The sequence below is a fragment of the Periophthalmus magnuspinnatus genome, chromosome 3 (genome assembly GCF_009829125.3).
Source record: "Periophthalmus magnuspinnatus isolate fPerMag1 chromosome 3, fPerMag1.2.pri, whole genome shotgun sequence".
NCBI classification, from domain to species: Eukaryota; Metazoa; Chordata; class Actinopteri; order Gobiiformes; family Gobiidae; genus Periophthalmus; species Periophthalmus magnuspinnatus.
In genome coordinates, this window is record NC_047128.1 from 1,189,817 (window position 1) to 1,206,842 (window position 17,026).

General features: G+C 44.9%; 1 protein-coding gene across 1 annotated transcript; it reads left to right on the forward strand.

Annotated features, from left to right (window-relative positions):
• The first annotated feature begins 6,927 nt into the window (after window positions 1-6,927).
• LOC117392681 (NLR family CARD domain-containing protein 3-like) lies at window positions 6,928-16,554 on the forward strand. The gene is made up of 10 exons (XM_033990811.2): window positions 6,928-7,091; window positions 7,174-7,260; window positions 9,471-9,569; window positions 9,639-9,708; window positions 10,359-10,563; window positions 10,651-12,406; window positions 12,477-12,650; window positions 12,860-13,033; window positions 14,740-14,786; window positions 15,681-16,554. The coding sequence occupies exons 1-10, from the start codon at window positions 7,036-7,038 to the stop codon at window positions 16,226-16,228; spliced, it is 3,216 nt and encodes a 1,071-aa protein (XP_033846702.1). The 5' UTR covers window positions 6,928-7,035; the 3' UTR covers window positions 16,229-16,554.
• Window positions 16,555-17,026: the final 472 nt, after the last annotated feature.

Consider the following 17,026-nt stretch of genomic DNA (forward strand, 5'->3'; position numbering starts at 1 on the left):
TCGCGGCCCCTGCGCTCCTCCGGCAGCAGGCTCCTAGTTATTCCCAAAGTCAGGACACACACGCATGGAGAGGCCTCTTTCCAGTTTTATGGCCCCCGTCTATGGAACAGTCTGCCGGAGGACCTCAGGGCCGCAGAGAACATTCAGGTTTTTAAAAGCAGGCTCAAGACCCATCTTTTTAGCATAGCTTTTGATTAGTATTTATCATTTTAGTTTACTTCTCTATTTATTTAGTCTTATTTAGGCTGGCTAGTGTGTTTATGTTTTACTTATGTCTTATTTACTTAGTTAGCTTTGATTTATTTTATTTATTTTAATAATTTTAGATTTGCCAGTGTTTCCTCTGAGGAGCCCTCTGCACCGGGAGCTGTGGTTGGCTGTGGCTGCTGGGCCCTGGAGGTTTGGTCTTGACCTCATCTCTTCTCTGGGCCCTGGGCTGGTGTCCTGTGGCTGTGGGTGACCCTGTTCCTGGTGCAGATGGTTCCTCTGGTGGCGCTCTCTCATCTGGTTCATCTTTATCCAGCCTGTTCCACTTAAACATATTTTAAATGAAACTGAGGTATTTTAACATGTGTTGAGGTGGGGGGTGGGAGTGTGTGTTGGGGTGGGGGGTTGTCTGGTTGTGTTTATTGATGTGTTGGGGTTGGGTTGTTTGGCCGTGGGGTGGTTGGGTGGGTTTGGTGGGTGGGACTGATTTTAATGCTTTGTAAAGCACTTTGTGTTACTTTTTTTTTGTATGAAAAAGTGCTATATAAATAAAGTTTGATTTGATTTGATTTTGATATCCTCACAGCTCGTCCTCACTGTCCTACTGACCATTGTCATAATAAGAGAACTCGACACCATCTATTTCATGGTAGTGATGTTCTCCTCTGATCCCCTTGTCGTCATCGCACACAGGATCACTCTGTTTACAGATCCTCGGCCACGCTGATGTGGACATGTTTGATTATGTAAAGTTCAAGTAAAATGATTCAAATCTACAGACAGTTTCAGAGTCTGGAGCTGATTCTCTGATGGTTTGAAAAGAAAAAGCGACTGAGCAAAGTCTGAGGATCAGTTTGGACTTGAACAGGTTTGGTTCAGAGGCCGAGTGGATCAGGGAGTTTGTTTGGAATAAAGTTTAATAAATGTTTAATTGTAAAGCAGATTAAACACAGAGTGATTCAGAAAGTTCCCTCTGTGTCCTGTGGCTCCTCAATGCAACAAAGACAACACAAAACAACACAAAACAACACAAAACCACACAAAACAACACAAAACAACACAAAACCACACACTGCAGGAGCCCACGGCTCACACTTGGACCTCAGTGTTTTAAAGTGTTTTTCTTGGTGGTTTCTGCTGCTTCTCTGTAAAATCTCTTCATTTTGTCGTTACATTTTAGGTTGTGCAAAAAGTGTTCTGGAGTTTTGATCTCAGGCTTGAAATTTTAAAGGCTGAAGTTTTGAAATTTGTGATTGAAAAAAGTGTAAAACTGCCTGAGAGCAGAGACTGTTCTGGGGAGTACAGTGTAACAGGGAAAAGTGTCTGTGGCGCCCCCATGTGGGAGTAGGACATCATCACAGTCTAAACCTGAAAACCAACAACAGGACAAAAAACTCTGATGTCACAGAGATTATAATTTGACAAAAAAACAAAAATATGTGGCATCTAGTGGTGAAACACAGACAGAACAGACAATTGTAAATAATTCCTCCTGACCCTGAGAAGCTGCACCTTCAGCCCTCAGTCCTTAGTCCTCTGTCCTCAGTCACAGCCTGATGCAGCAGAGATGGGACTTTTGGCTGTGAATCATTTTGGATCTGTTCATATAAAACGATAAAAAAAAAAAAAGTTCTTTATGTTTTTATACGACAGAAGCCAAAGTGAGAACTCAATGTGACGATAAACTAATCACAGAGAAATAACCACAGCTCATTGTTATTATGATCCACACTGTGTTTTTGTGCTCAGATCTGTCCCTCGTGTCTCCTGCTCCGCCTCTGAGTCGATTCTTGTGTTGATCAGGGTTAATAAGTGTAAAAATGTATAAAAACCAGCAAGAAAAAGATTCGGCTCTTTTCAAAAATTAGATCCGGTTCTATCTGCTCACATTAAGGAATCGTTTAAAAGACTCGTTCACAAACACCTGGTCACCTCGCTGGGGGGGAAGGAGCCTGAGCTTGTGCAGGATGTTGAGTGAGATATAGTTGGTCTCGCCTCCGTGCACAGCTTGGGTCTGGAACCCAACTCTTCCAGAGGGGCTGGACTGGGCTGGCTCATTGCCCCACAGCTCAGCCGCCTCATGTTGGGGTTCACTCCGGTGAACGAGAGGGTCGCGTCCCTGCACCTTCGGGTTGGGGACAGGTCTCTCACTGTTGTGTCAGCCACGGGCCAAACAGCAGTGCAGAGTACCCGGCCTTCTTGGAGTCCCTGGGAGGGGTACTAGACAGTGCACCAACCGGGGACTCTGTTGTTCTCCTGGGGGACTTCAGCTCCATGTGGGTCATGACAGTGACACCTGGAGGGGAGTGATTGGGAAGAGCGACCTCCATGATCTGAACCCGAGCAGTGTTTTGTTATTGGACTTCTGTGCTACTCACAGTTTGGCAAAAAGCCGCCTCTTCTCCCTGGCATTTAATCCTCTCTGGACAGGATATGTTGGTGTTTTCTTCTTCTGTTCCTGCGTCTCGTCTGTTTCTGTTTTATGTGACGCTCTGTCGTCGACTGAACAAGTTTTAAATGTGATATAGAAATAACACTCAACAGAACTAATGTTGGAAGAAGAAGTGACTTTTAAGGTGCAAAATGTCACTTTTCTGGTAAAGGGTCCATCACCTGCTCATCTCCTTGTTATTGAATGTTCAGATCTGTGGAGAGGAGAGCCCACCAGAAAAGTTACATGGTCAACCTTTATCCAATACTCTGGCTATTTTGATCTGGTTTGAATGTGACTTCCTTAAAGTTCTACTATGTAACTTTTCTGGTGAGTGATTTGCCACCTCCCTGTGTCCATTGAGATGATATTGCTTAGTCTGAAACATTCCACAGTATGGCATTATACTGACCCATTTCAAAAATACCCTGAAAAGCATGTGTTTCTCCATAGAGCTGACCTGTCACTTGTCCTGCTTGTCTTGTGGATAGATGGGTTTAATGCCGCACTGGGGAACATTCTAGGCAGAACTATAATACCACAGGCAGGTGATGGACCCTTCATCAGAAAAGTTACAAACTGTACCTTTAAGTAATATATAAAGTGAAACTAAAAGCCAAAACATCGGGCTTTGTTTCCGTCTGAACAGTAAATACAGCAATAAAAACAACACAGTGCTGCCACCTATAGGCTACTGAGCACTGCGCGCATAAAGGGACACTCTGGACGTTTGACCTGTAAGATTCCAACGATGTCTTAAAATATCCAACATGGAAACAAGGCCAGATCCAAATATCCATCATGTCCCAAACAGTCCGATTCTTCCCACAGGTTAAACAGGGCCGCTCTTTGTCCCTGATGCCCTGGAATAAGAGGGACACTTCACACAGTATTAAAGTGAATGCATTTCTCTTGAGTTCAGGACTTGTATAAATGTGTCACTAAAAACATGAGGTTTGGAGCAGAGAGGTCAGACTTTGAAGAGATCCATTTATATAGAGTTTATGAGGAGGACATTATTATTGAAACATTTGATTTTGAAATAAGAAAAATAGCAAAAAAACACAATCCCTGACTTGTTGACTTCTATAATAATGGTTAGTTGCAAAGTTTAGACACACATCCTCAGTCTGCCCCCCTCTCTTCACATTCATTACTTTAATATTACATTATTTCTAGTCTGGAGTTTGACTTACCACATTTGAGAGGTCAGAGGTCAATAAGGCACCCCCATAAACATTGTACAGGTCCGTCCTATGTTTTAATGCGTACGTTTGATACTGTAAATGAGACGTATCAAGTAGAAGTTGTCTAAATATTCCAAATGTAGGAGGATTGTCTGTTTTCCAGTTTAGTAGAAGACATTTTTTGATAAATATGATATGATCCCCAGTTGTTTCTGTAGCGTTGGATTCATTTCTATATCATATTCTACACCAAACAGACTTCTAAAAGGAGACATCTTAAGGGATTTTTTTTAGCATTTTTTAACAGTAAAGTCGTGTATTAAATTCCAGAACTCTCTTAAATGATTACACTCCCAAAACGTGAAAATAAGAACCTGTGTGAGATTTACATGTGTTACATTTAGGAGACAGGCTAGAATACATTTTACTCACGGTGAGTGGGTCAGGGCTCTGTTTTTATTTGACATGTATTTTTACTACCTTCTACTTTTTATATACACACACAAGACATTAAATATATGAAGTAAGAGATGTGTTTATAGTTGGCACAGATCAGGTTCAAGATGAGTTTTAAGTGTTTTAATCACTGCATATTTGAAGGACTGGGGGACATTTTCTAATGAGGTATTTCTTATATTAAGGACAGGAGGAGTCTCACATACACACTGATGTTTGTGAGGACATAAAGGCTGTTCTCTTGGTGGACAGTAGTAAACCCGTCTAGTATCACTGGTGGGTTTATGTGGGACACTAGTTTTTTGCTCACGACAAACTGTTGGAATAATCTCTTTTCAATGATCTCTAATGGTTGTGATTTTGTTGTTAAAAAACTTAAAGTAACTGCAGCTAAGAGTAGCAGGGGTTGAGGGTTCAACTGTGCTGTGGCAGTTTGTCAGCCTGGCTACAGTGCAAATATATACAGTAGGTTTAATTCCATTTTAAGGAACATTCTGTGTTCACTGTTCTCAGGGCGGTTTACAATGGACCATTTATTCACTCCACACCCATAAAACAGTTATAGATTAACCTGCTGTTCACCCAGACTTTGACCCTGGGCAGATCACGACGACTGCACTACTGTAGAGAGAGGAACAGACACAAGAGGAGAAGAGGAGGAGCAGAGGAGAATCAGAAGAGGAGCAGAGGAGGCTCACAGACTCTGGAGGTGTTGGACTGTTTGTCTGAGGTAATAATGACTTATTTTGACTTGTGTCACAGTCACTTGAGTGTCTTTTTGAACACATTCTTTGTATAATCCTGGTTTTATGGTGTCAGACTCTTCTCATGTGTCACTGAGTCATATTTTCAGGTCATACTCAGCGAGATTCACCTGTTTTACATTTAGAATACACTCAACTTTTAACTTTAGCTTCACTTAGATTTGAACTTGGACTTGATTCACTTCAGTCTGAGAAAACACTTCAGTTTGTGCAGTTTTTATGCTGTGTCTCTGTGTGTCTGTGTTTTTTTGAGTGGTACTTGTAATTGTAATGGTCTCTATGTAATTGTACTTCAAATCCTATGAGTAGTGAGTACAGCACAAGTCCCACTGGTCCTGATCCACGTCTGTCTCACCTCTGTATCTGCTCCTTTATAAACAAACACATCACTGCATCGCCTGCTCTGATTGGACACAGCTCAGAATATGCAGATTGTGCTTTGACATGTTTCAAATACTGATCAAAAACGCAGCTCACAATGTGTTCGAAAGTAAATAGTACACTTAGTAGTATTTTTAATGTGTACTTTTTACTTTTCATTGAGTACAAAATCATCTTTTGTTTTTTCTAGTTGATACAGAGAAGTGTCAAAGACTTTGGGACATGAGGCTGTTGTTGGTTTATGTTCCCAGTCACAGGTCAAAGGTTTGATATAAAGTGTCTCCTGAGATCTCTGACAAACAGTAAAGATGTTGGACTGTGATCCTCCAGAGGCTGATGAAGGTTAATCATTCATATTTTATTATTGTGTCGCTATAGTCGTGTTTCAGACGTCAAACATTATATTAAACAATCATATTTAACACAGAAGAGTCACATGTGTCTGATGAAACACACACATTTGTTGTAATAATGCGAGATCTCGGCTCGAGTCACAAAAAATTCCATGTGATGAACATCTCAGAGTCTGACCTCATCAAGTCCACAGAGTCCAAAGTCCAGGTCCAGGACAGGTCCAGACAGCAGCAGTGATGGAAGGAGTTGATCTTTAAAGCTCTGAGTAATGTCAGGTTTATTTCTCTGTTCTGAGTCCACATGGAAACACACGGGAATAGAACCACCAACCTGTGAGTCCAAATGTGCCTCTGTGTCTTTGAGCCTTTACTGTTTTACACCACACTGTCTCTTTATGTTTATGTTTCAAGTGTCTTGCCCAAGGGCTGTGCCAGTTTGTCTGGAGTTCATCAAGAGAAAACTCCAGAACGAATGTTTGATTCATCTGGAACAAGTCCTGGTTTAGTCCTGGTTTAGTCCTGGTTTAGTCTTGGTTTAGTCCTGGTTTAGTCCTGGTTTAGTCCTGGTTTAGTCCTGGGTTAGTCCTGGTTTAGTCCTGGTTTAGTCCTGGTTTAGTTCTGGTTTAGTCCTGGTTCAGTCCTGAGTTAGTCCTGGTTTAGTCCTGGTTTAGTCCTGGTTCAGTCCTGGTTTAGTCCTGGTTTAGTCCTGGTTTAGTCCTGGTTCAGTCCTGGTTTAGTCCTGGTTTAGTCCTGGTTTAGTCCTGGTTTAGTTCTTGTTTAGTCCTGGTTTAGTCCTGGTTTAGTTCTTGTTTAGTCCTGGGTTAGTCCTGGTTATAGACCTCATTTCTGAATCGACATAATTGTGTTTTTCAATGTTTGTAAATGACTTTTGTTTCATTTTCTGGCACTGATTTGGACTTTCGGGCTGTGGATTCAACTAAAATGAGACTTTCTTTGTTTTTGTTCGTGTCTTTTGGTTCATTCTGTGACTTTTTCATTTCTAATGGTTTAATATTTCATTACTTTTTAAGTGGTATATTTTATTTCTCTATATCCAGTTGTGAGGTCTTTTTGAGTCGTAGAAAATATTGTCTGGATTTACATGTTTACATAAGTTTGACTGACATATGTTTGATTTTACAGTGGACTCTTTGCTGTGGACTCTTTGCTGTGGACTTTTTGCAGTGGACTTTTTGCAGTGGCTTCATGCGTCGGCTCCTCCTGAGGGTCTGAGATCACATGAACCTGGACTGAGCATGGATCAGAGAGAGACCAGAGAGGACGGAGCCCCTCCCTCTATAAAAGCTCACAGGTAAGAGAGGATCACTAACACTCCACCACTGTTCTCCATGTCAGAGCTCAGACTAAAGCCACTGCTCCATCTGTGTCCACAGACCTGCTCCTGGGGCCAGCGCCGTCTCATTCAAGAGTGATGACTCTATGCTACGAGGGATAGTTTTTAAAATAGAAGATGGTCCAGAGTAAGTCAGACTCATCTCATAATATCAGGACTTTATGTTCACAGCCTTTTTAGAATGATATGGACTTGTTTTTATTAAAGTCAACATAAGTGTGAGAGCTGCAGATGACCTCTGTGACTGTGAGGAGGAACTTCATGCTCGTCTCAGCAGAAATGCAACACACTTATGTCTTTGTCCTACAAAAGTCCTTCAGAATCAGAATAAGAATCCTTTTATTGCCATCGTTTGTGAACACAGTTCACAAACTAGGAACTTACTTTGGTGATAAAGTGCAACATAAAACACACTGAATAAACACAAATACAAATAAGGGCATGCACAAAGTTAAAAAGATATGCCTAAAAATCAAATAAAATACTTAAAGGTAGAAAATATATACAACAGCAGCATCTGAACCGGACCGGTGTTATAAAGTGTCCAGTTTAGTGCAGATATTATAAAGTGTCATGAGACAAACTGCAGAGGGGAACAAACTGTTCTTATGGCGAGAGGTTCTGGTCCCAATGGACCGTAGCCTCCTGCTAGAGGGAAGTGGCTCAAATAGTCCATGTCCAGGGTGAAGTGTCAGCTGCTCTACGGCCTGCTCCCCCCGAGTCCTGGAGACAGGTCCTGTAGAGATGGAAGGAGCAGCCAATCACCTTCTCAGCAGAGGCACAATGTGCTGCAGTCTCTGTCCCTGGCCCCAGTGAACCACACAGTGATGGAGGAGGTGAGGATGGACTCAATGATGGAAGTGTAAAACTGCACCATCATCTGGACCGGCAGCTTGAGTTTCCTCAGCTGCCGCAGGTGGAACATCCTGTGCTGAGCTTTATTGATGAGGGAGCTGATGGTCGGCTCCCACTTGAGATCCTGGGTGATGCAGGTGCCCAGGAAGCAGAAAGAGTCCACAGTGGTGATGGGGGAGTTCGTCAGGGTGAGGGGAGGCAGGGGGGCTGTGACTTTCCTGAAGTCCACGATCATCTCCACTGTCTTCTGGGCGTTGAGCTCCAGGTTGTTGCTGCTGCACCAGGACACCAGCCGGTCCACCTCCCTCCTGTAGGCAGACTCATCGCCGTCCGAGATGAGTCCGATGAGGGTGGTGTCGTCCGCAATCGTAACCAGTTTGACGGAGTCGTGGCTGGAGGTGCAGCAGTTGGTGTACAGGGAGAAGAGCAGGGGAGAAAGTACACAGCCCTGTGGAGCTCCTGTGCTTCTATGAGATCCTGGTCCAGGCCCACTGGACCTGCTCAAGTCACATGACTTTAACCACTGTGTTTCTCCAACAGAGATACTTTTGATTTGAAAGTGGAATTAAAATGGACTCTGAAAAGAGCCAACAGTCGACAAAAAAGGAACAAAGCAACTGACAACAGACAAATAGACAAGTTTATTATAACAGAATTTATACACAAAGTCACTCAAAAAGCTTTACAGAATAAGAAAGACATTAAACTCACAATAAAAACAAAACATAAATAATAATAAAAGTGTAGAGCTGAATAAAACCTCTCAGTCACAGCAGATAAACAGAACCATTTGAGTCTGGATTTAAACACTGTCAGAGCAGAGGCCTGTCTCACATCTTCAGGAAGAATGTTCCACATTTGAGCTGCAGAAAAATGAAACACTGACTCCCCACGTTTAGTCCTGACTCAAGAATCAGCAGGAGGCCAGGACTAAACCTGGACTAAAGCAGGACTAAACCAGGACAAAACCAGGACTAAAGCAGGACTAAAGCGGGACTAAACCGGGACTAAACCAGGACACCCACACACAGACACACACAGTTGAGACACATGGGCACCGGTGTTTCTTTCTTTAGTTTTCGTGGCTCTATTTGTCTTCATGGACTGTTCAGTCTTTGTGATGTTTCTCACTTCTGACATGTAGATCTGTTCACAATAACCAGTCCATTTGTAATAAACACAAGATATTTATTAGCAGTGAACAAGAGCATGTGCCATACAGACTGGATGTAGTAAAGAACAGAATGTGACTGCAGCGACCCCTACAGTACACTCCCGGTAATACTATAGTGAACAATCTGGACAGTCTTCATGACAACTTTATCACAACAGTGTCTACAGTTGTTTGTGTTTGACTGTGTGAAAATTGAACCACAGACGGGACCAAAAGACATTGTATGTGATGATGGATTCTGGAGTGAGGTGAACACAAGTGTAAAGAAGAGTCACTGTGACCTAAGTGTGTTTTCTTCTGTGTCTCAGAATCCACCAGAAACATCCTCCGTCTGAACCTGGTCCAGTCTGTGAGTCCCTCAGGAGTGACAGGTCTATGGGAAATCCACCTCTTTTTGCCACAGAGCCGTGAGTTTCCACCAGTGTTGAATAAAACAAATGAAATGAACATAAGTGTTTGATGAGTCTCTCTCACAGAGTGGAGCAGCAGGGTCCAGAGGTCTCCAGTGGTCAGCACCATCAGACACAGCTGGACTCCATATTTAAGGTCTGTCACTATCGTAACTGGTGACGTAAGGACCAAAGTTGCAGACTCGCAAAGGTTTAACAATGTCTTTATTCACAACAATCGTGATCACAAGGGTAATAGTTCGTCGTACAGTCCGTAATCTCAAAACAAGGCAAGAGTCCAAAAACCATAGAAGCTGGGGAGCGTAGGTGCAGAGTCATGGACGTAAAGGGACCGAGGTGTACGGGGAGCAGGGCGAGACAGGATCCTACCAGGGCTGACGTGCATAAGCAGGTGAGGTCCGGAGCTGGTTCCCGGCGGATTCCTGGAGGAGAGTAACAAGGTTCCGATAAGCAAGAGCAGGCATAGATCTGAAGCAGTGTAAAGCCAAGAGCATATTCACGTGAGTACGCGGACGTTCCGGCGCCGAGTGACTCGTCCAGACCCCTCTTATCCGCGGCAGGCGGCGTTGATTGCGCTGATGGGGAGCAGGTGCGCGCGGGAGGAGTCAGGATTCCGCCCAGCTCCGGAGACAGACAGGTGAGGGAGGGGGGAGACGAGGGCGCAGGGAGAGCAGAACAGGAATCATGACAGTCACTAAAGTTTGTAAATGTTCAGATGAATGAGAACTTGTTCCACACAGATCTGACACTGACTGCATTTGTGTTGTTTATAATGTGTCTGTTCAGCTTCTGCAGGAGGACATCTTCACTTTTGTCCAGAAGGAGCTGAAGAAGCTCCACAAGGTTCTCTGCACAGATTACCCAGAATGCTTAGAGCCAGAGGAGGATGAGGATGAAGAGCCGAGGAGCAGCAGAGAGGCTGTTCTGAAGATCACACTGAACTTCCTGAGGAGGATGAAGCAGAAGGAGCTGGCTGAGCGTCTGTGGAGCAGTAGGACCATTTAACACATTTAACAAGGTGCTCACAGTCGTTTTGTATTCTCTGAGACTCAGGCCTGTATCTGTTGTCTTAATTCAGGGACTTATTCTGGAATTTATCGGCGTAAACTGAAGTCTAACCTGCAGCAGAAGTTTGAGTGTGTGTTTGAGGGCATCGCTAAAGCAGGAAACCCCACCCTTCTGAATCAGATCTACACAGAGCTCTACATCACAGAGGGAGGGTCTTCAGAGGTCAACCAGGAACATGAGGTCAGACACATGGAAACAGCCTCCAGGAAACCAGGCCCAGCAGAGACACCCATCACATGTGAAGACATGTTTAAAGGCCCAGCTCACACACATGGACCAATCAGAACAGTGCTGACAAAGGGAGTGGCTGGCATCGGGAAAACAGTGCTCACTCAGAAGTTCAGTCTGGACTGGGCTGAAGGCAAAGCCAACCAGGACATACAGCTGCTGTTCCCGTTCACTTTCAGAGCACTCAATGTGCTGAAGGAGAGAAGCTTCAGCTTGATGACACTTATTCATCACTTCTTTAGTGAAACACAAGCAGAACTCTGCAGCTTTAAAGACCTCCAGGTGCTCTTCATCTTTGACGGTCTGGACGAGTGCAGACTTCCTCTGGACTTCAACAAAACCAAGGCCCTGACCGACCCCACAGAGTCCACCTCACTGCATGTGCTGCTGGTAAACCTCATCAGGGGGAGCCTGCTTCCCTCTGCTCACCTCTGGATAACCACACGACCTGCAGCGGCCAATCAGATCCCTGCTGAGTGCGTCTCCATGGTGACAGAGGTCAGAGGGTTCACCGACCCACAGAAGGAGCAGTACTTCAGGAAGAGGTTCAGAGACCAGGCCGACACAATCATCTCCCACATCAAGACGTCCAGAAGCCTCCACATCATGTGCTACATGCCAATCTTCTGCTGGATCGCTGCCACAGTCCTGGAGCATGTGTTGAAAAGCAGAGAGAGAGGAGCGCTGCCCAGGACCCTGACTCAAATGTACATCCACTTCCTGGTGGTTCAGGCCAAAGTCAAGAACAGCAAGTATGAAGAAGGATCTGGGACAGACCCACACTGGACTCCAGGGACCAGGAAGATGGTGGAGTCTCTGGGAAAACTGGCTTTTGAGCAGCTGCAGAAAGGAAACCTGATCTTCTACGAGTGTGACCTGAGGGAATGTGGGCTGGACGCTGCAGCGGCCTCAGTGTACTCTGGAGTGTTCACACAGGTCTTTAGAGAGGAGCCAGGTCTGTACCAGGACAAGGTCTACTGCTTCATCCATCTGAGTGTGCAGGAGTTTCTGGCTGCACTTCATGTCCATCAGACCTTCATCAACACTGGGATCAACCTGTTCTCAGAGAAACAAACATCAGTGGAAATTTACCAGTCAGCTGTGGACCAGGCCTTACAGAGTCCAAATGGACACCTGGACCTGCTCCTCCGCTTCCTCTTGGGTCTTTCACTGTCGACCAATCAGAGCCTTCTACATGGTCTGCTGACACAGACAGGAAGTAGCTCCCAGACCAATCAGAAAACAGCTGAGTACATCAAGAAGAAGCTAAGTGAGGATGTGTCTGCAGAGAGGAGCATCAACCTGCTCCACTGTCTGAATGAACTGAATGAGCGCTCTCTGGTGAATCAGATTCAATGGTTCTTGAGTTCAGGACATCTGTCTAAAGCTAAACTGTCTCCTACTGAGTGGTCAGCTCTGGCCTTCATCTTACTGTCATCAGAAGACGTTCTGGACCAATTTGAGCTGAGGAAATACTTTGCTTCAGAGGAGGCTTTCCTGAGGCTGCTGCCAGTGGTCAAGGTCTCCAACAAAGCTCTGTGAGTAACATTTGTTTAACAGAGGATGGTTTGATTTAACTTCTACATAAACAATGTTTTCTCTCTCCAGACTGAGCTGCTGTAACCTGTCAGAGAGAAGTTGTGAAGCTCTGTCCTCAGTCCTCAGGTCCCAGTCCTCTAGTCTGAGAGTCCTGGATCTCAATCACAACGACTTGAAGGACTCAGGGCTGGAGATGTTGTCTGTTGGTCTGAAGAGTCCTCACTGTAAACTGGAACAGCTCAGGTCAGAGGGGTTAATATAACTCACTATTATTACTATTTTTACTGACTATTATTACTATTATTACTTCTCACTATTATTATTATTATTATTACATGGTAGTTGCATTGGAAAATAACATTTGTTAAAAGTAACATATGGGACTTTTTATTTGTCTAATTAGGTGGATTCTTACTAATGAATTGACTGATTCCAATAATATGTGTCCTCAGACTGTCAGGTTGTCTGGTCTCAGAGGAAGGCTGTGCTTCTCTGGCCTCAGCTCTGAGGTCCAACCCCTCTCATCTGAGAGAACTGGACCTCAGCTACAACCATCCAGGAGACACAGGAGTAAAGCTCCTGTCTGCTCTACAGGAGGACCCCCACTGCGCACTGGACACTCTCAGGTTTGGACCAAATTTAAAACAACCACATCTGTCCAAAATGTTGTACAGTACTAAATACAACACTTTGGGCAGATGTACAATACTAAACACATCTGCCCAAAAGGCAGTATTTTCAAACCCCCAATGTCCCTCAACCCCCGCTACACCCCACCTCCCCCATTACACCCACTCCTCCTTCTTTCTTCCTGGTAACACCGTCTTGAAAAAGCAAATCTACCCACAGCACACATACACAGAGCCATCTCTGCAGCACAGCACCACAGCTGCTCACAATATGAACCATGACTGTGCAGTAAAGTCTGGTACACACTTTACTGCACACACAACACTCACGTTTTACCACAGTCCTACATGTGACCAAACAGTGCATTGTATCTTACCAGTAAAACAGAAGTGCTGAAGAAACTTGAAAACACATCAAGTCTCCAGTGTGGGGCCTTTACTGTGTCTCAAAGTCAAAGTGTTGTGTGTAATGATAAATCCAGTCACAGGCTGCAGTGTCTGTGTAAAGACAAACAGATAAAATGAACCAACCTCCCCCAACATCCTCCTCAGTGAAAGCGTCTTTCCCAAATGAATGTGGGTTATCCACATATCCACAGTGTGGAGCATGTGTGCGTAAAGACGTATCCAAACTAGTCAGCGTAAAGTTCAAAATAATCTATTGTAAAAGTGTCGTTATCACAACAAACAGCCTGTATGTGATGGAAAGTGATTTATATGGAGAAAAAACAAAAGTGAAACATTTTTAACACACAAACTCTGCAGGTTTAGGCTGAGCTCTTCTCTCAAACTGAAAAAACTCTGTTCCACCTCGTGATGTCATCATGTGGTGATACAGTCTCTAGTTGGACGCCTCTAGTTGGACGTCTCTAGTTGGACGTCTCTAGTTGGACTGATGTTTCAGTCTGATGTCGTGTGTTTCAGTCTGATCTCTTGTGTTTCAGTCTAATGTCTTGTGTTTCAGTCTGATGTCGTGTGTTTCAGTCTGATGTCGTGTGTTTCAGTCTGATGTCTTGTGTTTCAGTCTGATGTCGTGTGTTTCAGTCTGATGTCGTGTGTTTCAGTCTGATGTCGTGTGTTTCAGTCTAATGTCGTGTGTTTCAGTCTGATGTCACGTGTTTCAGACTGATGCCTTGTGTTTCAGTCTGATGTTTCAGTCTGATGTCGTGTGTTTCAGTCTGATGTCATGTGTTTCAGTCTGATGTCGCGTGTTTCAGTCTGATGTCACGTGTTTCAGTCTGATGTCACGTGTTTCAGTCTGATGTCATGTGTTTCAGTCTGATGTCATGTATTTCAGTCTGATGTCTTGTGTTTCAGTCTGATGTCTCGTGTTTCAGTCTGATGTCTTGTGTTTCAGTCTGATGTCTCGTGTTTCAGTCTGATGTCTTGTGTTTCAGTCTGATGTCTCGTGTTTCAGTCTGATGTCTTGTGTTTCAGTCTGATGTTTCAGTCTGATGTCACATGTTTCAGTCTGATGTTGTGTGTTTCAGTCTGATGTCTTGTGTTTCAGTCTGATGTTTCAGTCTGATGTCACGTGTTTCAGTCTGATGTTGTGTGTTTCAGTCTGATGTCATGTGTTTCAGTCTGATGCCGTGTGTTTCAGTCTGATGTCGTGTGTTTCAGTCTGATGTCGTGTGTTTCAGTCTGATGTCGTGTGTTTCAGTCTCATGTCGTGTGTTTCAGTCTGATGTCGTGTGTTTCAGACTGGACCATGCTGGAGCTCAGTGGTTAACTCCAGGACTCAGAAAGTGTAAGTGTTAAATTAACTCAATTTGAAACAGACACTTATTTAAATGTATAAAATGCTCCATGGACCTCACATAGAATATATATAGTTGTGTGACCTCAGACTGTGAGGTCCACAGCTGTGTCCACGACTGACTCCTGAAGCAGATCCTGAAGAGTCCAGTCTGGAGCTGTGTAACTGCACTCATGTTTCAGCTCAAACACAACAGTGATCTTCATTCTTCTTCTGGAGACAGTGGATTTAAACCAATCCCCTGTTCTCCTCTGAGCTCCTCTGCTGCCTCCTCCTCATCACTAGAACAACAACAGACACACAAACACTGGCAAAAGGACAGAAGCTGTGAACAAGCTCCTGAAACACAGAGCCACATGTCTCTGTGTGCACCAAGCCCCATCAGAACTACTGCTGCTGGAGCAAAGGAGGAGCAAAGGAGGAGCAAAGGAGGAGCACCAAGCCCCATCAGAACTACTGCTGCTGGAGCAAAGGAGGAACACAGGAGGAGCACCAAGCCCCATCAGAACTACTGCTGCTGGAGCAAAGGAGGAGCAAAGCAGGAGCACAGGAGGAGCATCAAGCCCCATCAGAACTACTGCTGCTGGAGCAAAGGAGGAGCACAGGAGGAGCACAGAGGAGTGTAGAATGTGTGGAGTGATGTCAGAGACTGGAGCTGCACTTTGTCACTACAGCAACAAACTCAAGTTTTACACTGAAAATAAAAGAAACATGAGCCAAATATAAGACATGATTCACAAATAAAATCATCATAATAAAAATACATTCATCATAAATATTTGACTTTAAATCTTTCATGAATAGATTGACCCATATTAAACTATAATTAAATGTGTGTCTCCACATGGGACTAACTGCTGCTGTGTTGTGTCTTCTCTCCATCAGATTTCTGTGATCTCACTCTGGATCCAAACACAGCTCAGATAAAACTCAAACTGTCTGACAACAACAAGAAGGTGACACATGTGACAGAGGAGCAGCCGTATCCAGATCATCAGGACAGATTTGACTACTGGCCTCAGATTGTGTGTTCCACTGGTCTGACTGGTCGCTGTTACTGGGAGGTCCAGTGGAGTGGAGATGTTTATATATCAGTGTCTTACAGAGGAATCAGAAGGAAAGGAGGCAGTTATGACGGTGTGTTGGGACGCAATGATCAGTCCTGGAGTCTGGTGTGTTCTAAAGGTGGTTTCTATGTCTGGCATAATAACAAACACACCTTCCTCCCTCAGCCCCGCTCCTCTTCTGGGACAGTCTCAGTGTTTGTGGACTGTCCTGCTGGCTCTCTGTCCTTCTACACAGTCTCCTCTGACCAACTGACCCACCTCCACACCTTCAACACCACATTCACTGAGACTCTGCTCCCTGGGTTTGGGCTCGGTCGTGACTCCTCAGTGTCTCTGTGTCCGACAGACTCACCCTCCTCTGAGTAAAATACAACAAATCTGTACAAAAATCACTTTGTAAATGTTGATTTTATTTTGACTTGATTTGAGCAGCAAAGTCGAGGCCTGTCTCACAACTTCAGGAAGATTGTTCCAGGTTTTAGTTGCATGAAAATGAAATCCTGATTCTCCATGTTTAGTCCTGACTCTGGGACCAGCAGGAGGCCGGTCCCTGAAGTCCTCAGAGTGTGAGATGGTTCATAGAGTGTAGACTCACTCTCCCTCCTCCCACTCCCCCGTCCAGAGCTGTACCACCCCGACCAACAGTGTCTTGGTCGGTCGGAATAGACACTCTCTCCCCTCCCACTCTCTCCTCCCTCTCTCTCCTCCCTCTCTCTCTCCTCCCACTGCCTCCTCCCTCTCTCTCCTCCCTCTCTCCTCCCTCTCTCTCCTCCCACTCTCTCCTCCCTCTCTCTCCTCCCACTCTCTCCTCCCTCTCTCTCCTCCCACTCTCTCCTCCCTCTCTCTCCTCCCACTCTCTCCTCCCTCTCTCTCCTCCCACTCTCTCCTCCCTCTCTCTCTCCTCCCACTCTCTCCTCCCTCTCTCTCCTCCCTCTCTCTCCTCCCTCTTTCTCCTCCCTGTCCCTCCTCCCTCTCTCTCCTCCCACTCTCTCTCCTCCCACTGCCTCCTCCCTCTCTCTCCTCGATCTCCCTCCTCCCTCTCCCTCCTCCCTCTCTCTCCTCCCTCTCTCTCCTCCCTCTCTCTCTCCTCACTCTCTCTCCTCCCTCTCTCTCCTCCCTCTTTCTCCTCCCAGTCTCTCCTCCCTCTCTCTCCTCCCTCTTTCT

Coding starts and splice junctions, on each gene's coding strand:
- LOC117392681 (XM_033990811.2), top strand. CDS start 7,036: ATGGATCAGAGAGAGACCAGAGAGGACGGAGCCCCTCCCTCTATAAAA. Junction 13,034..14,739: donor TGCGCACTGGACACTCTCAG/GTTTGGACCAAA, acceptor CGTGTGTTTCAG/ACTGGACCATGCTGGAGCTC. Junction 14,787..15,680: donor AACTCCAGGACTCAGAAAGT/GTAAGTGTTAAA, acceptor TCTCTCCATCAG/ATTTCTGTGATCTCACTCTG.